Here is a 24,643-nt window from a genome sequence, read left to right as displayed (position 1 = left end):
CTCAGTTTACTAAGTTTTACACAGCATTGCTTAGGGAATTACTTCTACACTTTTAACTTTAGAATACCTGATCTCATTTGGAAATTATTCTTTTGCATTTCCATTATCATTCTTGTATCACACCTAATATTTCAGAAGTTATTTTTACGGTTTGCATGGACTATATTTTGCATGTTTTTAATTAAAAAGGGGGACAAGAACCCAAATAACCATTTTTACATGAGCAAAATACACCTTGTAGATTTCCCCTCTCTAGGATATAAGCTTTCTTTACATTTGCATAGAAAATAGATAAGCAGAAATAATTATCTCCTAAAGCAACAATTTACAGTTCTCAATGGTATTTTTTCAAATTAGATGCCACTTTGTGAAAATTGCCTTAACACTTATCTGTTTGATATGAACTAATCAATGTGGCTAATGATTGGTTTTATAAATGCTTTATGTTGAAGAGAACATTGATATTAAATAGAATAAAAATGTTAAGAATTTCCAAGGTCATCTCCTTATGGGGAAACCGTCCTAATAATGTTTACCTTGAACTCATTGCTACAACTGTCTTTGCAGTAGGAATGTAACATCATCTTCATTACCAGGTCAAAGTCATTCTCCTCTCAAAGATCATGTAAAGAATCCAATCTAATGACCAGCACTTCCAGAAGGGGAAAAAAGCAGCTTTTTTTCATAATTACATGCAGTAAGTGCCAGATCGACATTACAGAACTTCAGAATGAAAGTCCACAGTGAAAATTCTGTTGTGTGAAATGCTCTGCATTTATAGCTATGCCTATTAACAGCATCATCTTTTTATCTAAGTCACATGGTTGTCATCACGGTCCACTGAATAGCTTGCGTTGCCATGCATGTTATTTGCCTACTGTGTAAAAGCTGTTTGTATGCTGAGCAAAGGTCCAAGCGATCCTCTCTACCGTATATATTAAATAACCACTTTTTGTCAAAATATATAGTTATTTCTAGGTATTGTTAAGTGTACAGTAGGTATTTTCACTGCAACATACAAATAACATTGACAATGACAGAAAAACACGATTTTAGGAAGATAATGGATCGAGTTTTCCTTCCAGTATTTGGAATACTATTTCTATTATCTTGTCTAAAATGAGTCCCTCTCATTTCTACCTTGCCCTGTGAAGCATGAAAACAGCATGTCTTTTCTGCCAGTCATGTCCGGAACAGCCTATTTCAGAGCCTAACTTCTTTCAGATTTCTAGTCCCAACCACCATATTGAATTGCAGTACAAATACGGTAATTGCTTACAAAAGTTACATCTCACAAAAAGAGTTCAGGAAAGGCAGTGCACATCTCTGCAAAGTATTTCTTCAAATAATAATGCAGTAAGTCAAAATAAAGCATTCATTGCATCTTTCCCTTTTCACCAAATTTGTTTTATTCCTTTCCTGATCTTTTCTATAGAGTAGAAAGATTAGTAGGAAAAACGGTACAAATAGTTTTTGTAAGAGATGGCACTAATGGCATTAATTGATACCCATGTTCAGTGAATATGAATCATCATTCCTTGCATTAAGAATCAATGCTATAAATATGCTATCTATATCTTATACTTGTCAGAATGTACCCCCTTATTTTACGTCATTTCTTCAAACCATATTCCCTACATAAAGGTCACAAAACTTTATTTTAGGCCCATAGAAAGTTTTGCAATTCATAAACTTAAATAATATTTATTCTATATTTTTACACATACCATCAAGACCATTATGATGGCTGTAGTTTCTCTTTCCCAAAATACTTAGTGAAGAGTGATTGGAGGGTGCAAGCAGCCGTTTTGCACTTGGACTTTGAAGGCTTGATGTTGATCTGATTACATTGGGTTTCACTGCAGGATGAATTTCTGTTTAAGACAAAAGAGAGAGAAATACTTGACTTATACACAAAAAAAAAAAAACTTTCAGTCCACTCAGCTTACAAAATTTACACTTAAATTTCTAGTGAAATGGAAGTTTCTTCAGCATGAATGCATTTACAGGACCTCGAATAACAATTTGAACAGAAGTTTTCATACCTGTTGTCCTTCCAAATAAGAAAAAAAAAATCTATTTAATTTTAGATTGCCTGAGTTCACTACAATGGTGTAGATTTGTAAGGTTTTCACAGGTAAAGAGATAATACAGATCAAACTGAAACAGTTTAGTGTTTGCATTTTCCTTCCCTTTTGAGTTTTGTATTGGAGCTACACACCTACAGATTTTTAATCAAGCAAATAAAAGCATTTTACAATAGTGAAACCACCTGAAAACCTCAAGGTATTCAATATTTTCTGTAACAAGAACAAGCTTTAAGGGATCCTCCCACATATAAGTTGCTATATTCAAGAGTCAGGGAATGAGCTACAGCAAAAGATTGGAGCTGAAACTACCCCCAAAACTGCAGCAGAAACAACCAAAAGTGTCAAGATTGCACTGGATTTCCCATGTACCACCAGACTCTATATTAGGGTTTCAAATGTCCCAGAGGATCTAAAAGAGTTCGTGCATTAGGACTATTTTACGGATGGAGGAAAGGTAAGAGGCACTGAAACTCATCTGCCCAGTGTGCCTCAGAGCAGGTAGCTGCTGCATTTGCCAAAAGCTGATACAGCTGTATGAAAATTTCCCAGTAATCTGCCAGATAAAATTGTCAAAAGACGCAGAGCAGCAGCAGTAGACAGACAGCACTGTCCAGCTGCGCGAGGCCTGCGGCCGGGCTGAGGCCTGCCGCGTGAGTCCCCTGCTGGCAGAGGGGCCCTGGCAGAGGGGCTGCAAACCAGGAGCTAGCTGTCTGCAGGGAGTAAGAAAAATAAAATAAAATACTTTTGTAGCCCAGGTTTGCACTCTTCAGAGTGCTCCTTTCTGCTTTTTTTGTGTATAAAATAAAGCGCAGGAGGTGGGAATACACAACATATAAAAGGAGGCTCAGTGTTGAAGGGGAAGGCCCCCCACCCTCTGCTGCTCAGTTATCACCCAGGAGAAACAGATATGATTGTACAGGAGTCAAAGTCCACTCCGATAGCTGATTTTTCTTCTTCCACAAGTGTTAGGAAAGCCCATTATCAGTGCACACACCTGCCTGGCACCACACGCCTATTCTCCCTGCAAGCCTTCACAACCAGCCTGCAGGTACTAAAACCACCCACCCACACAAGGAGCTTGCCGATGCACAGCGACAACACTTAGGCAGTCGCAATAACCCTTAAAATGCAGAAAAAGGAAGGTGGGAGAGCCAAACAGTTTCATCCATATCCAAATAGGTAGAAAGGAGTGATGATGGCCACAGTGCGTTCGCGAGAACATGTAGCGGGAACACAATGCCAGACAGGCACAGCACCAGCAATCTTCAAATTGGGAAAGACTATGCTTAACTAGTTAACAAGTGGTTTGGTCACAGCATGCAATGCTACTCTTAAATCATGAATACTCTTATCCAAGATGCTTCAAGAGATTCTGATTAAAAAGAGTCAAGCAGGATATCACATTGGTAGTTGTTAGAGTAACATAAAACTAACACACTGGTAATTGCCTAAAGGCAGTCCTGTAAGGCTGATTTTACAGCATCATCCCCCATTTTCCATAGTGTAGAGAACAGGAGTCTATTTTGCTTTTTTACTAAAATGGGAACAGAAGTGTGCTCCATATTATGAACCCTCTTTCAGTTTGAAATTTCACCTTAGAAAGTAGAAAGATTTGTGCTGCTTATTGAAGATTATGTGGGATTTGGATTCTAAAATGCTCATTTGGCAACATCTTTCAATTTTCAGAAGGAAATTATTAACATTTGGGGCTAATACCACTAAAATATTATCTTATTTGCCAAGGAGCTCCAGTAGCAACCACAATAATGGATCAACACAGCTGGATCAACAGACTAGAACACAAACTCCTTCTGTCTACAGCATATAGGAGATAAAATTCTATATTTCCAGGCTATGCTAACAGGTGAGGAAGGAAGCATTTCCTTCCTTTAACTTTTCTTCAGTCTGCAGATCACTAATCCTCAGTTTACTACAACAGCAATCCCTTCTCTTTCTGCAGCAGAGGAAGGTAGCAGGTCCAAGTTCTCCCTTTAAATTCTAGAAAGGAACTTAATTAAACTGCTAGGACCACTTCTCAACAAAGTTTTACTTTAGGGTCTTTACACCATACACTCTCAACCTCTACCTATAGACTTGCTTCAAATATTTGCACATTTTGTAGAACAGCACTTTCTAACTAACTGCTTCATCATACCTGAAGCAGTGAGGCATTTCAGGGTTTTCGACTGAATTTTTATATTATCTTGAATTACTGCAATAGTAACTAGGAATCCTTTAGTCCTACTGCTACCACTCTTGTTCTATTGCCTAGTATATATTTTTTTTTCCACTGAGAATCTCCTAGCCACTTGCAGCTTCTCCTGACTTAGAGAACTAAATATATCATCCAAATAATCCAAATTATCCCTTTAGGCACACAACAAATAACCAGTTGGCCAGATTCAGATTCTATGATCACTTCTGAAATTAAAATAAAAATAAAATGGAAGAAACAATACCTGAACAACATATTAGGAATTTTTATTATGAGACCAACTTGCAGCCTCAAGTAATAGCAATAAAAACTGTAAAAACATCTCCCATTTCCACTAATGCCACTAAGGTAAATATAGATATATATATATATACACAAAGCAAAAAAAGAAAAGTTCAAGTCTCCTGCTGAGACACTTAAATAAGCAGCCTGAAATCCAGAGGTGCTTAAGCAGTTGGATCTCTCTCATCTCTTCTCCTCAGTATGCATCCCAGCTGGAAATGCTAGCCTAGTTTCCTCATAACCAAGAGGCAATATAGGACACATTTAACTAGCCGGAGGCTCACATTAGGGGGGTTGTTTAGTAAGCACAGTGAAGACTGAAGAGATTACAGGGGGATTAGCCCTACCTCTCCTGAGGACAGGGCTTACTTTTAATGCTTAACCTATCTCACCTGTGGAACTGGCAGCCAAGAAGCAGAATAGAGATAAAGAGAAGCAATGACCCACAATGTGCAGGGCATTGATATATCCTTTGTGCCTCACCAGTAGGGCTCAATAAGAGTTGAATCTGTGAGATGCTGTTAACTGTACTCCAGTATGTTTGTGGGCTGTGTATTATTACATGATATTTAATATTATGATTATGATGATGATATGACCTGTTGTATATTAGCATTAATCTTCTTCACGAAACCTTCACCTAAGTACACATAATGATATCCGACATTGTTAATCCATTTACTCCCGCTAAATCTACAGAACCATGCTTTCAGAGGTACCAAGATGATCCCTCTCAGACTAGACAACATGACACTAAAAACATACAGCATCTTCTAGTACACTCATGGTGTCCTTTCTTCGTTTGGCTACCCAAAAGGGGTCAACTAGATGAACCATCATCCCCTCCCACAACCACAGATCTTCCCAGTCAATCAAAGCAAACCTTCTCTCATTCCTTCCCATGGCAGCATACCTAACACAGCCAGGAGGCATGTAGGAAGTTAGCACTGTTTTTTTTTTTCTTTAACTGCAGGGTAGGAGAATCAAAATTCAGTGACAGGGGCCATTAATTCTTCAGTATCCATTTTTTTAAAGTTTGAATTTTGTTAAACTTCATGTTCTGGAATAATTGTCAAAACTATATTAATAGCTGATTTTTATTTTAGTAAGGCAAGTGACTGTTATTGTTTACTTTGTTCTAGTACAAACAAACTCCTGTTGGTTAAAATTCTGAGGAAAACCATCTAGTTCTATCTTTATCTTTACTACTGTAGAATGGTGTTAATATATTGCAGACTTACTCACAGATTCTGATCAATAGATTGATTTCTATATTTCAGGATTTTTAAAAGTCCTCTGGGGTATTCCATATCTTAGTTGTAAATATTTAACAGTCAGTAGTGGTTCCTTACAAAGAGAACTATTTTCATTTTTTAATAACAAATTACAATTACTAGAATTTCTCCTCTCCCCATTATGTTATATGAGCACCTTGTCCTCTTGGCTATAATCTCAGTACAGATTTCTTTACTTTTTTCTTTACTTTTTTTTTTAATTATTATTATTTTTATTATGTCATCCAATTAAGAGTGTCATCAAATTAAGTGTCTGTGTAGCTGAAGTCTGCTCCTTCAGTACATGGGAGTTTTATATATGGATTCAAGAGGCATGGATGCAAAGCAGCATTGAGCGTACTGAATATCTCCCGTTTTAGTGGTTTTTTTTGTTTTGTTTGTTTGTTTACTTTAAAATACTATTTTTCACATTGTGAATTACATCAGGTTTCACTCTGCCATTTTAAACCAGTATCAGAAAGCCTTTTGCCCAGATCCTCCAAGTTCAGTCATGCAGTTTTGCAGCTGAATAGAGTAGCAGAACAGAATATCTATTCACTTTACAGTTTTCTTGTTAAATCTCTCATTTTACGCATAGAAAATTTCTAACCATCAGTAAACACTGAATGATCATTTGATTCATTTTTCTCTGGAAGCAGATACCCACCTAAATACCCAATGATACATGACAGTGGCTTTCTGGTGCTTTTGATCTTCAGAGGATTTCCAGCAATTTCACAATGTCGATCTGCATCTGAGAATTTCAAAGAATAAAACTCAGTTTAAACATTTTACCATTACAAATATGATTAGGACATGCCAGCCAGTTTCCAGTTTTTAACACAAATTTCTTGGCTGATTTTTTTTCCCCTTTTAGCACATTCTTTTTTTTCATCAATGCTAATAATGATAGATATTTAAAAGCAGGCTATGTATTCATTTATGCAAGTGATGTTATGATTTTTTCTTTCAATTATTTTTAAAGTTAATATAAGTTCTAACACAAATGTCATTATATTTTTTGCCTACAAAGTCATTTTGCAAAAAGTCAACTAGGTAAATGAAACACAAATGAAAACATGCGTACTAAAATAAAAGCAGCTCTGGCTATTAGCAGGAATTTACACTGAACTCTTCACATTATTGTTCTCTACAAGTCTTTCTGGCTCTAAATGGTGTAATATAGAACTGCGAGGGCTTTAAATTTGAAGCCTGAGTTCTGTCATGAATTACTCCCATGGTACAGTGATTCAGATCGTTCCACTCTATTGTGGCGTGATAAATCTTAAACACACAAAAAAACTTTACTATGAACTTTTGAACAAATTCACCCATTTGTAACCAAGTATGACAGAGCTCAAAGGTCTCAAAGTTAGCAGCTTCTTGCAAAGCAAACAAAAAGTAGGCAGTTCAGTAACTACCTTAATTTGATGTTAAAACTATGAACTCACACCTTTAAAGGCACCAAGAATACACAGACATAGTCTTTCTAAAAGCCCCCGACACAGAAGTGTTACTAAGAAAAGGTTCACACTTGAGGAGCAGAATCAATCAACCTAAGGCAAAAATCCACAGGCCACCAGGTTAAGCAGTTTCCAGATTACTGGAACTAAACTATCCTTTTTAAACTCATTGGAGTGAATGGGTCATCTGTTTTCTGAAACCACATAAATAATCCCTACGCACAGTATTCCTAGAACATAGCTATTCTGTTTCATACAAAACTGCATTCGTATTTTGATTTTGTCGAACTAGAATTCTCTTACATGGAATTATTTCTCATGTACAGACAACAACCTGCACATTTCCTTGTATGTGTGTCATGTGTACACACAGATCTGCATTTTCTAACAAGCTTTACAGGAACTAGGTATTACAAATAAATTATAGCAATTATAATTTCAATTTGTATCCACATTGTGTTTTACCAAAATGTTCCTGTGTTTCAATCCAACACAAGGCAATGAGTACACAGACACAGGAATGGACGATACAGAACAATTTATATTTGAGGAAAAACACAAAATTTACAATCTCTATAGATTCTATCCAACTCTATGCAAAAAAAAAATATAAATGCACAGGTCATGTAACCACAGCAATGACTGAAATAAGGACTTCAGTATGTTGTTCACAGGTGTTTTACACCCAGCAGACCATTTATTTCACTATATTAAGGACTCTAACATGAAATTCCAAGTACTTTATTATTTTTTTCTTAATATAACAAAATATGCTGTGCTCAGTGAAGAAAATGCATTGAATATAGTGCCTGGAGTATTTTTAATACTCCACAACTCTTGAAATATTTTAAGTGTCAGAGTAGAAAGATATGTCTCCAGTGTCTCCCTTAGTAAAATAAGGGCAGGCTATACAGTGAATATTTTATAGTTACTCTGGGAATAAGGAATTATTGACTATGAAGTAATCAGCAAGAAATCTTTCCATCTAAATGTCTTCACTGTTAAAAAAAAAAAAAAGACATTGAATCACAGTGAGATATTAATAAGCTGACTGAGAATACAGACTGAAAAATAGAAAAAAGCACAATTTCCATGCTTGAGGCAAAACATGTTCACCAAAGGTCCCTGGTCGGTATTCCAAAGTATTGCCATCTGTCAAACATATTTAACAACGGCAGACTTTAATGCACAATATGGATTCCCATGAAAAACATAATGAATTTTATGATCTTTATGCACTACTTGTACAATCTTTGTGGTTTCCGTATCACCCCCATGTGTAAAACCAGAGGCAAAACATTTACATAGAAAGTTGTGAAAAACAACAAAAAAAATCCTAAAATCAAATATGGGTTTCCATGTGAACACTAAAAATTTTAATATCAGTGAAGTAAGGAAAGCTATGAGAAATTAAAAGGCATTTCAAAAAAAAAAGTAAAAATTTGAGTATTATATCTGATGGTGTTGTTTTTCAGACATCAAAGGCAAGAAGCACGATAGTGTCTGTAACAATATCAGATGATCAAGGTGATGAAAATATGCCAGATAAAGGCATTGCAGAAAAAGTGGATTAATTCTATGTAACGATGTTCACTGCTGGGAAGTTTCAACAAGCTCACTTTCAAAACCCTTATATTAGGAAAGTGTGGGAACTATTTCACACTGAAGTGTCCATAGGAAACATTTCAAGACAAACTGATTAATGAATCAAAAGAAGTTTTCAGAACCAGGTGGAATTCATCCAAATAGAAACTGCTGAGCAGGGACACTGCTGGTGTTTAGCTATTGCTTAAACTCCTCTCCATTCAAGTGAACAAAAACAGGGCAAACTTGATAACATTCTTCAGTAAGTAGTTTTGTAGACTGGCAAAAGGGCTGAACTATTAATAGAGGCATACAGCTCAAATACGGGAACATGAAGAGAGCCAACAGTGACCTTGTAAAAGGAAAACACGTTTAATGTGTTCACATTACTCAGCCGCATGCCCTTGCGACAAGGACGATTGCATACTGGGAATTATTAGCATGGGTGCCTCCAGCAGGGCAAGGAAGCTGATCCTTCCCCTCTACTTGGCTGTTGTGAAATCACATCCAGATGTTCTGTCGAGTTCTGGGATCCCCACTACAGAGAGATACAGGGATACTGGAGCAAACCCAGCCACTGGAGAGTCACCACACTGCTGGGGAGCTTGCGCAGAGGGCGCACAGAGCGGCTGAGGGAACTGGGTCAGTCAGTCTTGAGATGCGAGGGTGAAGGGGAAACCCGACTGCCACCTGCTTGGTAGTTACCAAGCTGCAGAGCATAGAGAAGACAGAGCCAGACCCTTCTGAGAGGTACATGGCAATAGGACAGCAGGCTATTGCTGCCGGCAGCAGCAGACACAAGCTGGGACATGGGTAGTTCTTGCTGATGTAAAGAAACAACTGAGTACCACGAGATTGGTCAAACACAGAGCAGGCGCCCAGAGAGGCTGTGGAGTCTCCATGGCTGGAGTTATACAAAGCTGAGCTTGACAAAAGGCCCTGGGCACTTAAGATTTGTGTGGGTGGTGGAATTAGAGACATCCCGAGGTCTCTTCCTACCAACGCGTCTTGAAAACCAGCGACTGCAAGTGTCAAGGGTCTGCCAGAATCCTCTGAAGGAATCGTGACACATACACACGCAGCTGCTCTGGCATCACCCAACCTGGAATTTCAAACAGGTTTTGACAAAATTTGTCACAAAAGACTGTTGCTGTTCAGCTGCTGTGGTGTAAAAGAGACAGTTTTGCCAGGGATTAGACCCTGATTAAGAGCAATTTTCTATGCAATTCCAAAAGGATCTGCACTGTTCAATGTTTAAATAGTTAGGAAAAGATGTGATGAGGGAATTAAGTTTCCTGATAATAAATCACTGAGCATAATCATAACTAAAACTGATTGCAAAGGATACCAGCAGGATCAAGCAATAAATGTAAAGTAATTCTTAAGGGGTAAAATGACTAATACACAGATACAGCGATGGGTTCTGAACTATCACCACGCAGAAGAAAATCTTGGTGTCAGTGTCAACAGCTTTCTACAAATAACTAGATAATACTCAAAAGCGGTCACCTAAAAATAATTAGAACCGGAATATTAAAAATTACTATGAGAGGAAGAGCAAGCAAAACAGAAAACATCATGTGACACACTCAAAAATTAAGGGAAATCCCTATCTTGAAGTGCATGTAATTCAGAACACCACAACCCTAAAAAGAATACGGTACAATTAGTAAAACTACAGGAACAACATTTTGAATCACACTGTGAAATGGATTCTCTAAGATTCCAAACAGACCATGTTCTCAAACTACAAAAGGGATAACTGTTGTGAAATGAAATCAGGTATGCTATGAAGATGGTGATAGTGAATGAGGCTTGTTCTTTTAGATTTGAAAGGGTTTTTAATTTTTTGTTCACTAGGTTTGTAGACCTCTTCAGTTTACAGATTCTTACTTGTGAGTTATTTCTCCTTGACATTCCAACATGCTGCTGTCAAAACTCAGATTTATGGAATATATTCTCTGATTTCTGTTCTTCTTGGAAACTTTGTAAAAAAGCTACTGCATTATTGTAATTATTTTACTGGCTAAAACTATCTGGCACAAATTATATTTAAAGATTATAGTAAATATTTTAATTCTAGGTACAGCCAAAAGAGAATTCCACAGCTATCAAAATCAAGAAAATAAGAAATTATTTGACCTAAGACCTGTAAATGTTACTTACTTCAGATGAATGGACAGTGTTTTGTCAGTAAGCATAGACTGTTTGCTTACAAAGACAAATCAGTAAGATCTTTGCATATTCTACTCAATTTTTGCTTGTCATTATCAAATAATATTTAAAGAAACAGTACCATGTACCAAATGGCTAATTAAATCTACAAATTTAAAGGTGTAATTTTTGATCATATACAGTATATCTATTTCCAGATAACTCTAGATGCATTACTGTCTACTGAAAAGATTTTGTCAATCACATCTGTATAGACAGTGTAGACAAATTTAAATTACTATAATTAATACAGATAGTTGTATTGATAAAACTATAAATGAGGAGGAAAAAAACAAAACACCTTAAAATCTTTATTTGCTGAGGTCTTAATGTTCACAGATGCATGGTTCATTGCCAAGCATGTATCAACAACCCTATAAACTGAAGACAGATCTTGTCAGTCACCACCAGGAGAAGAATGCCCACTTCAGTTTCCTCTAATTAAGAGTGCTTCCACAGACAGGATTACTTTGTTTAACTTTCTTAAAAAAAAAAAGAGTAAAATAGCTAAAAAGAATGATATTTTGCCTGATTCAGAGCAAGGGAATTTCCTTTTACTGAAATTCACCAACTTCTAATTATTCCTGAAAATCCATCAGACAAGTTTATGGTCACAAACTAATGCAAGTCTATTATCTCCAGGCAGAACAAAGTTTAAGATTCCTGTGATGGATGACTGTACTCCTAGCAGGAGATGCCATGCTATCAGCCTTCTGGTGGCCATCCGTAGTTTAAACTGAGACGTGAATGCATTTTCTCCATTACCTCCTGCTGGCATCTGAGCTGGGGTCATGCTACATTGTTCACTAATGAGAAAAACTTAGTTCTCTGTACTAACTGAAGGAATGAAGAACGCAGAATAGGGCCTTGTTCTCTGCTACTGGACATAATGGGCTGAGGGAGATGATGCGGGTGGAATTACAGGAATCAAATAAATGCTCTGAAATATTTTTTTTTTTCCCCTAAAAGATGGTTGGGCCCGAGATTAGCATTCCCAAATGCTTCCATGCCCCTCCAAGACTAAAGAAGTATTTGCAGGTAAGTTCAGGCAGAATGCAAAAATCAATCTATTTTATGAGCAAGCTCTGACTAGCTTGTTCAGACTTCCTTTCTCAGAGCTGGGAATTACCTTCATCAACAACCTGGCACTTCAACAAATTGCCTAAAGACTAAGAAGGCATAAAATGTGGTATAGTGCTTGGGTTAGAGTGCCCTACCTTCCTTCTTTATTTAGATTTTAGGGTTCCCGAGTGTGTAACAATGTTGATATGGTGCCTACTACAACATAGTTGTGAAATGCAGTTACATTACCCAGCACCAGTTCTGCACACACACAGAATCAGGTCATTCTTACAAAGCACCTATAAAATTAGATTCAAGTTTCAGCACACGAACATGGAAAACAAATTCCAGATCCTTAATTGGTTCTTGGACATCTTAACCATCCCATGTCAGATCATACCATGGGTAACCCGCTATTTTGGCCAGGTTATCATATAAGCATGATTCTAACCATTCAACACCGACACAAAAATTCATTCAATATTGTAACCACTCAGTGGTTTTCAACACGTGAAATTATTACTGCTATGTATCTCATTTTAAAATGATATACATCAAGCTATCACTTAAAAAGAATTCAAGGCATTCAGAAAGACTGTTTAGTTATAACAAAAATCTACATAGTGCACTGAAAGCACATCACCAAATGCAAGTAGACAAACAAAACTAGAAAGACTAATTTTTTATTGATCTACTTAATGGGTTTTACTAGAATAAGAATACGAAAAGACACAAACTGTATGCAGGTAAGGCTACTTTATGATTCTATAGAGATTTCCAGAAACAGAATATATGCGTGTGCGTGTGCATGTACACATAGAGAAACATTAATAAAATTAATTAAATGAGGTATGATCTGGTTACCATTATTATAAAATAATTTGAACGTTGTGCTTAGAAAGCATCAAGAACTGTAACTTTTTAATTTATGTTAGGTCTAAGAGGAAGCAACAGTATTCAAAACAACAACACCGCAAGGTCCAAATTCTACTTTACGTAAAATGAATAATGAAAGAAACTACAGGAAAAAAAAAATCTATTTGCTCTTGATGTTAATTTGATGTGGCACTTTTTCACTGAATGGAACAGATGAAGAAGTCATCTGATGCAAGAATGACTCTTCACTGTTGAAAACCTCAGATTTTCACACTTTTGCTTTAGAAGTTGAGAAGTGTATGTAACATTTTTTCTACTTTGATGATTAACAGTTGGATAAAGCCTTTTGTTTTCTATTTTTCTCCTCTTCCCTAAACAACAGGTTCATCTTTTTAATCAAGTAGAAAGATGCACTGCAGTCAGAAGAAATAGGGATATGGATAAAAGATTCAAGGTTCAGGTGAACCTAATTCAAACAATTTTCTTCCATGATTTAGCAGAATTCAATGCCAACTATATAAATGAAAAGGTACAACACTTTCCTCTCAGAAAATAACTGTTATTTTGTACTAAGGGTTACAAATATAAGCCTAGTCCAGCCTTGGAAACAATTATTCTAGGATTTTTTTTCTTCCAGGATTTTTTTTTTCTTCTAGGACATACAATTTCCTTAAATATGAAAGTTGCTCTTCACTTGTACAGCTTTGAAAGAAAAAAGAAAATGGCCAATAGGACAACTAAGTAAATAAGGGCAACAAACAGAAATATCATCAAGTTCTGTATGTCTGCAGAAGTAGGTAAAGGGTTTGCATGTGAGAAACAGCTGGTGTTAAAAGGGAAAAATTCTCAAAAGTAGACATTAAGCCTCTAAGGAAAAAATTTCTTTTAATTAACACTGACATCACTGGCATCCCAGTTAAGTATTCTGGGAAAACATTTAACACTAATCTAGTAAACATGGTTATAAAACCAACATCTTAGATTCTAAAGAGGTCTCTTCAATTCTACTACAATTGGCAGTGTGCCAGCATGGCTTGTTCTGGAATACTAAGTGCCTGCTCCGAGAACTGTATTAATGAAGACTGAAAGATAACCAAGCAGTTTAGTCAGTAAAAGGACATGCTCAGCACAGGTACAAAACCTGCTCAAAATTCAGTGACTATGTTAGGCTTTGGAACAGAATTGAAACACCTGAACATAAAGAGACTTACTGTTGCTATCTGCAACTTATAACCATTTGTCATACTACTGATGAATTAATCATTTATTTATGTTTTGGCTGTAAAAAGAACAAGCATAACAGAATTTCATTTAAAACTAAAATTTAAAACTGGAATGGACAGAAAATGCAATTATGGTGAAATTATAATAATGGCTATTATCACCCATCTGATCATGTCATAAATCACTGCATTACACACCATATTTAAGTTCTTATGCATCCTCAGTAATGCTACTTATTCCTCGACTAACCCCATATTGTTCTATACTTCCTGCTTAGCTAAAGAATAAACAAACAATATAAATGCAAACTTCTTTCACGCTGCCAAGTAGGAAGCATGACTTTTGTCACAACATTGATCCTCCATAGGATTTTTTATGACAGTTGTTTTTTTTGTAAGTGAATGACGTAACGACTGTCCCTCTGTTAATTCACTTGATATGTCTCCCACCCTCAGGACCCTCCTCCTGATTCTGCCAGCACTTTCCAAAATGTTCTATTTTTAAAAAAGCCTGAAAACCATTCAAGGCAGCTAGACTTTATCCATTGGGTTGGTGATATGCTGGACAAATGAAAAAATGAAAAGCAAAAGCATATAGACAAGAAATGTTTATTGAAAAAGAAAATAAAATTAAAAGACAAAAATGGGTGGGAAGCACAGCACACAGAACTAAGAATTAAAAAAACATCTTACATTCTGCCTTAATGGCAGCACAGTTAATAGGGACAAAGGGACGTCTTGCTGCCTGCCGCAGCCGGAGAGTATTTTTGCAGACCTGACGGGCAAGTTTTGTCCAACATGTTGTGTGAAGAAAGAAGGCTTGGCGTGTTTTCACTGCTGACTTTGGACTTCCAGTGTTACGAACTGGAGTTCCCTGTGTGGCCTGCCGGGACATATGAGTTCTAACATGTGATTCCTACAAAAACAAAACAACAAAAAAAAAATCATAACATGAATCTGAATTACACGATCTGAACCATCCCTATTATTGACAGATGATATCCAAAATAATTATAGTTAACAAAAAAATATCTGGTATTATTAGATCCTATCATCTCAAGTTGAAAGAACATGCAGATTTTTCCACAAAACAAATGAAGAAAATAAGCAAATGATATTTCCCTTCATATTTAATTATAGAAAAAAAAAAAAAACACAAAGTTTGAATAAATTCACAAAGTTAATCAAATAATACGTACAAGTAATATACAAAAAAATAGTCCTTTTTTAAGAAATGATGTAACACAGACCATTGGGGTCTGCTGTGAATGGACTTATATAATGCCATTCTAGATGAGAGACTGTATAGGCATATTAACATTTCATAGATAACACACCATTAATTGAAAAGATGACATTTGTCCACCAAAAATGCATGGAGTGGGTTTTTGTCTAAGAGTTGGTCAAAAGTCAACATGGCAGGACCTGCACATTGTTCAGCTGTACTTAAAACAGGAAAAGGATTAATAAGTTAAGTTTTATATATATAAAATGCATGCCATTAAATATTTGAATCACAACAGTATTTAGAAGGCACCACACTTCATTTTAGGAAGGTTTTAGGAAGATGATCCTACCTCTGTAGGTTGACTGGAAGACAGTTTATCTTCATCTGTCTGTGTGGGCATTTTCAGGCCACCATATTTCTTCCAATAAATCCAGCAAGATGCACACAATCTACACTGCATATTTGGAGGACCCCAAGAATACCATTGGTGAGACTGTGGAGCTAAGGATGAAAAAAACAGCACAGCTAAATTGGTGCATGATACATTCAGTATTGTGTATTCAAATGCTGTAATAAATGGCATTCCTTAAGAGCAGTATCTAGATAAATATTTAATCCATTTGACATAGAGAAAAGGAGAACATTATTTATTTTTAAAGGAGAACATTATTTATTTTTAAAGCACCTCAAAAGTCAACTCCAAATCAAAAGTTTGGAATACTTCACTGTTTACTTTCAAACCATGGACTCTATATCACCAGGAAAAGATTTTCTTCCAAGGGATTTCAAAACAAAACAAAACAAAAAACTCGCTTCCACCCCACCCCCAAATTTCTAAACTTAACCTGGAAGACAGGATTGTTAGAGTGCTTGCTACTTATTAGAACTGCTTATGATCTGTGTTTTTTTTTCCACCCAAGTTATGCAAAGTGAGTACTTTTAAGTCAAGATCCTTTATAAGAAAAGGGCAAGCACATCTCCTACTGACTTTTGATGCATGCCTACCTTTACCTTGTGCAAGTGGAGTCTCAGCTGGAAACACTAATTTAGCCTTTCATCAGAAAATTATTCTTTAAAAAAATATAGTTTGAAAAACAATAGATATATATAACTGGAACTTTCTATATAAAAAAATATCATTTTAGTTTAATTGCTGTTTAAGACACAGGGAGCCATCTCAATAAGTAAAGAACATTTATATGGTAGGACTTTTCACTTTGTTCCAGTTCTGGGTTTTATTATATCTTCTCTCACATAATCTATGTCAGAGGTTGCTATTTCAAGATGGGTTCAAGAGGTTGCTATTTCAAGATGACCAGCCAGAACCATCATAAATGCACAAAATACTAGGAAAATACTAGGGAAAAAAAATCAACCCCACCCTACTCAGTAACAGCTAAGCCAAAACAACAAAAAAAATTAAAAACTAATTTTAAGGACAAATAAAAATAAATTAGAGTTTAGAATCCAAAAGGTAAAGGAATAACATATAACTTCCATAATATTATACTACTTTATCATTCCATACTTCCTAAATTGTTAAAGAAAAAAATCATAAAGCGTATTTTAAAACTGATCCTTTATTAAGTTAGAACTGCATTCAATAAGTTAAAGTTATTTCTGGCACACAATTCATCAAAAATTATCCCCTCTTTATAGCTTGCAAACAGAAGTACATACATTTGTTTTTAAGAGTATATTTTGATTAGCCCCAAGTCCCGAATTATTCAGAAACTAGACAAAAAATTACTTACTATAGCAACTTTCACAAGCCCGACCTATTACTGAGGCCTGTGTCTGGTAAGAGGCTCCCATTGCTCCATTGACTGCAGCAGGTTTCCCATTATTGCTGGATATTTGATTGGGATTTGGTTTATTGCTTTAAAAAAAAAAAAGTCATCTTTCAGAAGTGATTTTACTAACCAGCTAATCAACATGAAAACAATTTAATTCTGGAATTCTGATGTGTGGTGACAACATCTATAAAAATTACTCTAACCACAAGACTAACTTTTATGCTTCTCCAACATTTTCAACACAGACTTGTTACATAAAGAGCTGCTTCAATATTCAAATTTACAATATTAGTAAAATGATACTGCATGGTCAAAACTGCTTGGCAGGCTACTAAAGACTACGTGAGTCTCAGGGTCAAGCACTGAAAGAAGCCTGACACAGCACAGAATTTAAGAAGGGAGTTCCAGATCCCCTTTGCAAGGATTTACATGGTGAGGCTGGGCTTTGGGTGAAGTGTAACACATGAGAGTAGTAATGTTGCCTGTAATACTATAAAGCTGTCCACACTAGTAGAGGGCCTGCTGCCTTGTAACTCAAGCAGAAGTACATACCTTCCCACTAACTGCAGTAATTGCCTGTGCCCTTCCTACAACACTGGCAAAGATCACCCATGTATCAGGATCATCTGCTCGGTTTGTACACCAAACCATTCATTTTGAGAAAGCTGAAGAACTGTTCTTGGATTATTTTTTTTTTTTTACGTTATATTATGATTATTTTACCTACTAATGTTTCAGTGAGGTAGGATGTCACAGGTGAGTTAATTTGGAGAGAACACAGTCCACACCAGGTTGAGTACAGTATTCCCAAAGATCCAACTTTGTTGGTGTTATTTAACTCTGACAAGCTGTACTACACAATACAATGCAAGGCTAGATTCAATAATTCATAAGATGATTATTCACTACTTAAGGTAGCCTAAAATATATACAAGATTAGCTAAAATGACTAACTAGAGAGGAAAAGAAAACAACAACAAAACTATCTTCCAGTATCTAAAGGGGGCCTACAAGAAAGCTGGGGAGGGACTCTTGGTCAAGGAGTGAGTGTAGTGACAGGACAAGCGGGAATGGCTTTAAACTAAAAGGGTGTGGGTTTAGATTAGATATTAGGAAAACATTGTTACTAGGAGGGTGGTGAGGCACTGCAACAGGTTGCCCTGAGATGCTGTTGATGCCCCATCTCTGGAAGTTTTCAAGACCAGGCCGGACAGGGCTCTGAGCAACCTGGTCTGGGGGAAGGTGTCTCTGCCCACGGCAGGGGGGTTGGAACTGGATGAACAGGTCCCTTCCAAACAGAACCATTCTATGATGACCTGCATAAGGTATCCTTGCTTCTTCACCACTCCTCTGTGGTGTACAAGAATCTTTTGCTATATCAAGTCCCTACTCCAAATGCCAGCAAATCTACCTCCTGCCTTCTCTTTTCCACTACATCCAGTGAGAGGCTCTTCCTTTCCAACTGGCAGATGCTCTTTGTCAAGTGCCTTCCAAGATACTCAAAAGAAGTATCCTGGGCTAGGGGTACAAGAGAAGGGATCAAGTGACCATTACGTCTCTTACCTTATGATCTGTGTTGCTTAGTTACCTTCCAGAGCAACCATGAATTGAAAAGGGACTTTCTGGTTATTGAGGACAGAACTTTGCTTTTAAATGAAATACCTTATGACCAAGATCAAAAAGGTATTCAACTCTAAGAATCAACTCCACTCAGACTTCAAATACAATAAATCAGCCTTCAGATAGTGTTAGCAATCCATTTGCCAACGAGCGCCCTAGGTTGCACACTTATCAAAGACTTAAGAATTCCTCCTTTCTTATCACTGACTATGCATTTTGTCGACACAGAGAAAAAAAATGGTAGTAAGGCAAAACGATGGCAAACCCCCCTGTAATTCAGAACAGGTTCTGTCAAACAATACCACCAATCCGTAACGATTTTCCTAAAGCAGCCATTTCCACGAGAGAGTCAGTGAACACTCATAACAGAGTTTTCAGCATACAGCTCTCGCCTATGATGTCGAGGATTATCCGTATCACAAAATTAACATTTTTTTTTTTAGAACATGCCATTTGTTAGAGACTTGACTTGTAAAACTCATGTTTCTTTACAGATGAGGTTAAAAGACTGAATTTAACAGTCTGTTTGTATTAAATCTGTTTAAGAGAGAACAGTCTGTATGAAATACATAAATTAACGTTTATTGTATCCAACTTATACCAGTAATCAGGAAGGCAAAATGGATTTTTGAAGTATTTCATTTGGTATTCTAGTCTCCTGTTATATAAATACCTGTATCAATGGGTAAATCCACATATATGTGTACTTGATATAGACACAGAAAGCTTAAAAAGAATGTTACCTGTAATCCTTTCTTCTCTTACTGTAATCTTGAAGAAATTAGATTATATCTTGTTTCTATCAACTACACATTAAGAAAAACAAATCTAGAATCAAGTTTAAATCTAAGGAACTAGAATAAAAATCTCTCAGAAGAAAACAGATTTCATTAATAAGACCTAATCAAAGGCATAAGAGTTGGGCTGTGTACTACCTTTAATTTACAGCCAGAACATCTTGCCTCTAAGCTCAAGAACAAAGGATATCAACAACATAAAACTGTAACCAAAATGGGTATCTGATTTTATGTAACTACATTAACATCAGCTTTTATTTTGAAATACTGCATTTGCACAAATATGAAATGTTGTACTACAGAGATTCTGAAGCAATTACTCCAGAAAAACTGCTTTTAAACAAGGCTCTCCTCGCTTGTGAGCAGTTCATGTAGCATCTGATCAACTTCTCACCTTTCCAGAACAGACAGTTTGAAGGTCAAAGCCAATGGGCTGAATTAAGTACAAAGTTTTCACTTATGACAAAGATTTGCAGCATTTTCTGATTATACTTCTGTATGTATATATTGTCTGTATAAAAATACTAAAAAACTAAGTATTAAGAGAATGACTATGAAAATACCATGCATGTTGCTGCATGTCACCATTTTACTCATATATTATTCAAAAAATGACTTTATTATTATACTCACTAGGTGGGGATGTATACTTGTTTCAATTTACTTTCTGCTTCAGCCGCTTTCAGACGTTTCTAGTTGAAAAATTAACACATTAAAATATTTTATTATCTTCAAGTATATAATTTCATAAAAATGCATACAATCCATCCTTAAATTATTTGCATATTATTTGGTGATTCCACAAGAGCCTCCAAAAGAAGTACAGAAATCTACAAGATGAAAACCATAGAAAACCAGAGCTGTCTATTTTTATTATTGGTTTGAAATGATAATATACTGTCCTCCCCAGTAAAACTTGCAAGCCTCAGTATATGACAAGACTGTAAAAACAGCTACTACAAAACAATTACTACTACAATTTATATAAATCGCATCTAAATAAACATGTATGACATAGTGGCTAACCCTCATCACAGAATAAGTAGAAAATAAGTAAGAAATTGCACACAATGAGTTCCTCATCAGTCAAGTAATTCAGTACTTTTTGTGTGCTTTGTTAAACTTACGGCTAGTATCTTATAAGTAGTATAAGGAAATGGAACAGGAAAGTCTACTGACTGTTAGAAGCAACTAAACACCTGCTTCTGCTAAGTTAAAATTCTCTGAAGAACACAGCAGTAGCAGGAGGAGCTGCACTACTACTGAGATATTCTTTGAATGTACTAAGTTATGACTTTCTTCATATTTGCAACAAACTCAAAACAAGTTGCATCCAAGGCAGTATTGCTACATTAAACTTGAGGTGGTATTGCCAACTTATTTAAGTCAGTGTTGCTCAGTATGATCTTAAAACTTTTGCATATGAAAGTTACCCATGACACATTGCCAGGAAACTTATTAAAGAATACTCTGTAGAGAATAATTTTCTTTTGGATGTTTCAACCTCACACTTTGAAACAACAATAGCATAAAAACCTTGAAAGTTAACAGAAGACACTTCAGTGTGGTTGTAAGCCATGAGTTCCATGTCACTGTTTCTTGGGTAAAAACTGGAGTCCTTTGATTTCAGGAAGGGTTTTGCTACTCTGCATCTTTACTCTCCATCATATCATGCAGTAACCAAACTGCAGGTGCCAGAGAACAGTGGGAGATTCAAGATGATACAAATAATCATGACAATTTTCGCAGCATTGGCACAAGAAATAGAGTTCAGCTGTCTAATGGTTATTTGCCTCCAAATAAAATATCAAGAAAAAATAATATTTTCCCACTCTTCCTGTATTCAGGACATTACTTCTGTTCACTTGGAAAACAAAAGGAAAAGAAGGGTTTGAAACAATGTCTTTTTTGTTACAGAAAAAAAAGAAGACACTGATATCCAGCAATAATAAATCGTTATCTCCCTGCCTCCCAAGACTCCCCCTTTCTTTTCCAGGTGTTCAAGTATCAATTTGTTTCTCCTACTACTTTCACTCTCTGCTGAACTCCTATTTTTTGATATCCAATCTTGGCAAGGTTTAAAATTCGGAAAAATATTTCTCACCTTCAGAAAATTATCATCAAAAGACTCTGCTCCGGGAGTCTTTTCGCAGAATCATGATGTGAGGCACAGGGTTTATCAGCTTTTCTGGCTGAGTAGCCTGAGTAAGCTTCCTCATATAAACCACTGCTCTTTTCCATTTCAGAAAGTTGCCTCTGTGCCATCCATCACCATAACTCTCATTTGCAAAAACTGTGTCTTCAAGGAGCAATCTGTGACTATAAATAACTCTCATTTGCAAAAACTGTGTCTTCAAGGAGCAATCTGAGACTATAAATAGACTCTTAAGTAGTCCGTGCCACCATGCCTTAATTCTTATTCAACAGGGGAGTCCTCTTCCATTTACTTTGAAGATGGGCTTTTTTTCTAACAGGTTTTTTCCTGTTCACAGATGCCAAGCTGTATTTGCAGATACAGAAGTGACTTCCACTGATACGTCTGATGCAGTTCCAGTTTTTAGCCCGCACCAACCAAGCTCAGTAACCCTGCATTACCTTCAACAGGCAGAAATACAAACATTGTATGATCTGCCTCTGTAGGTCAGTTTTTGCAAAAATGAGAAGAAAGAACAGCAACAGCATGTTCCAAGTCTCATACACTGGCAGTTTTTAGTCTGAGCACATTTTTTCTTTATAGCCCCAGCAGAAAAGCTCTCCTCTCAATAGCAACCTCTTTCTTAAAAGCTTCGGGTCACTGGCTTTCCACAACTGTCTTATCTCTTCATATTATATTCAACTATATATAATTTGTTTGCAAACAGAAAAAGCATGTGAGACTGCAGGTCCGCAGATAGCATGCATTCCACGAAGTTCATAACAAACAGGTCCCATTGTACAAAGAAAAAGTATTAATGGTAATAAATCACTAGAACAATGTAAAAAGGAAAGAGAATTTTTTCTAATTTTTTTTTTTTTTTTAAATTCTGATGTTACACAGTAAGTATTTCAAACAAGTCATACAGCATGCGTTATAGGGAGGTCAACCTAAACTATCCCAGCTTCTCATCTGGGCTGTACTACTTTTAAATCAACTGCCTCTGAAATCAAACAGTAAATTTTTTCCAGGAACTTTTGTTATGAATATCAGCTGATAACTATCCTGAGGAATGACCATTTTCCTATGTTAGTAGCATCTTCAACAAGAGAAATAAATAAATGAGAGGGAAATGTAATGTTGTTGTGCTACAACAACAAAGTTATCCTTACACATGTTCTCCCTTTTTCTGTTGAAAAGTCTTACTACACGTCTTTTGTATTGAACCAGACTTTTAAGAAGAAAACAAGGAACGTGAAAACATTTCATTGAGTGGAACAAGTCATCTGACTTTCCAGAGACACTATATAATGCTACTGCCATGGAAAGTGCTGTATCACCAATATTTATTACTGAAGGCCTGAATTAGTTTTGCTAGACAGGTTCAGTACAGACAGAGGACTTCAGTGTAACTATTTCCAGTGAGCAATCCTGGAGACTCCTGGAGTGCACTGAGGACAACTTCCTCGTCCAGGTATTAGACAAACCAACCAGAAGAGATTGACTTGAAGGGAACATGCCCCGAAGGTGGCAGCGATATCTCCATCACCATTAAATCAATCATTGCATTTAGATACCAAACAAGAAAAATATTTCACAGCACTTACGATGTGGAAAACTTTCGTATGCCTGACATAAACCAGCTAATTCACACAAAGAAATAGATAGTTAAAGGGCAAATTTTCAAGTTAAATCACATTGATACAGAATTTGAAGTCTGTATTTTATGTGTGTATAAAACTCAAGAATGTACATCAACATTTTCTTTCCCCATTCCTCAAAGCTGTTCTCTCTCTCAAAGATGATATTTAGAAAACAATGACTCCAGAATTGCCACTTTCTTACTGAACATATTTTCTCCCTGAAATGCATTCAATCATCACAGCTTGTTCTGGTGGTGGAGGGGACGACAATGAGAACAACAAAACCACCCTACAGATATAACTTTTACTGAACTGTATTATTTTTACCATTCCAGAACAATCTAAACAATGTCAGGACAAAGTTCTGATCAAGAAGGATTACAGAAATGTTAACCTGCACAGAAATGCAGTATTCACCCTACGCTGTTTTTGTTTTTGATGATCACGCATGACCTTGAAAAGACCATGTCTAGAACATTAAATCCTGTGGTATAATGCCATGGTCTGAGTTAGGATGTTACAACTTTATTTAGTTACAAGTAAGGCTGACTTTTATAAGAGCACTCAGGCTGTTGACGACCATAAATTCTTTTGCGTTTATGTTTTTCCTGCACGTGAATCTAAAAACCTCATCCTATGAAATGGTACACAAACTCAGCACATCACACATCTCAACTGTTGTAGCAACAGAATCATAACGAAGCCCCACAGAACTTTAGAAAAGGAGTCTCAGAGCATTATGCCAACAACTCCAGAACAAGTATTTCAGAAAAATTTCACAGGAAACAAAAATCAGTCTCCAAGCAACCTAAGAGTGTTAACAGAAGTCAATTTTCAGTTCAATTTATCCTTACTCCAAGGCTTTTGGTCTCAATAAAATCTTTTTATCTGATTCTTCAAGATCCTCTGTTACCTGTTCCTCAAGAGCTGGGGAACAGCACAGCAAATCTTTGCTGACAACATCTTTTTAAGATATACAGTGCAAAAAAAAAAAAGTGCTAAAAAGTGAAATGAATGGAGACAAACTGAAAAAAACAAGCTGGAATACAGAGCAAGTTATTTTGTCTTTGTATTATCCATACAACTAAAAGATTCTAGTGATAATTCAAAACTCTACTATGTGGTAAAAGACTCTTTTCTTT

At 36.2% G+C, this 24,643-nt stretch overlaps 1 protein-coding gene across 6 annotated transcripts in view; it reads right to left on the bottom strand.

Moving 5' to 3' along the window:
• The window catches only part of MTA3 (metastasis associated 1 family member 3), a 139,977-nt gene that overhangs the window by 38,016 nt on the left and 77,318 nt on the right, over positions 1-24,643 (bottom strand). For all 6 annotated transcript variants that reach the window (XM_066993765.1, XM_066993767.1, XM_066993766.1 and 3 more), the window contains exons 11-16: positions 20,358-20,416; positions 17,266-17,390; positions 15,861-16,012; positions 14,977-15,199; positions 6,529-6,615; positions 1,728-1,874 (exon numbers count right to left, since the gene is read on the bottom strand). In XM_066993765.1, coding sequence (XP_066849866.1) covers positions 1,728-1,874; positions 6,529-6,615; positions 14,977-15,199; positions 15,861-16,012; positions 17,266-17,390; positions 20,358-20,416 — 793 coding nt within the window. The remainder of the gene's footprint in view (positions 1-1,727; positions 1,875-6,528; positions 6,616-14,976; positions 15,200-15,860; positions 16,013-17,265; positions 17,391-20,357; positions 20,417-24,643) is intronic.

Source organism: Anser cygnoides, chromosome 3 (genome assembly GCF_040182565.1).
Source record: "Anser cygnoides isolate HZ-2024a breed goose chromosome 3, Taihu_goose_T2T_genome, whole genome shotgun sequence".
Taxonomy (NCBI): domain Eukaryota; kingdom Metazoa; phylum Chordata; class Aves; order Anseriformes; family Anatidae; genus Anser; species Anser cygnoides.
The sequence above is the reverse complement of the archived record's forward strand: the minus strand, read 5'-3'. Positions and strand labels throughout refer to the sequence as shown.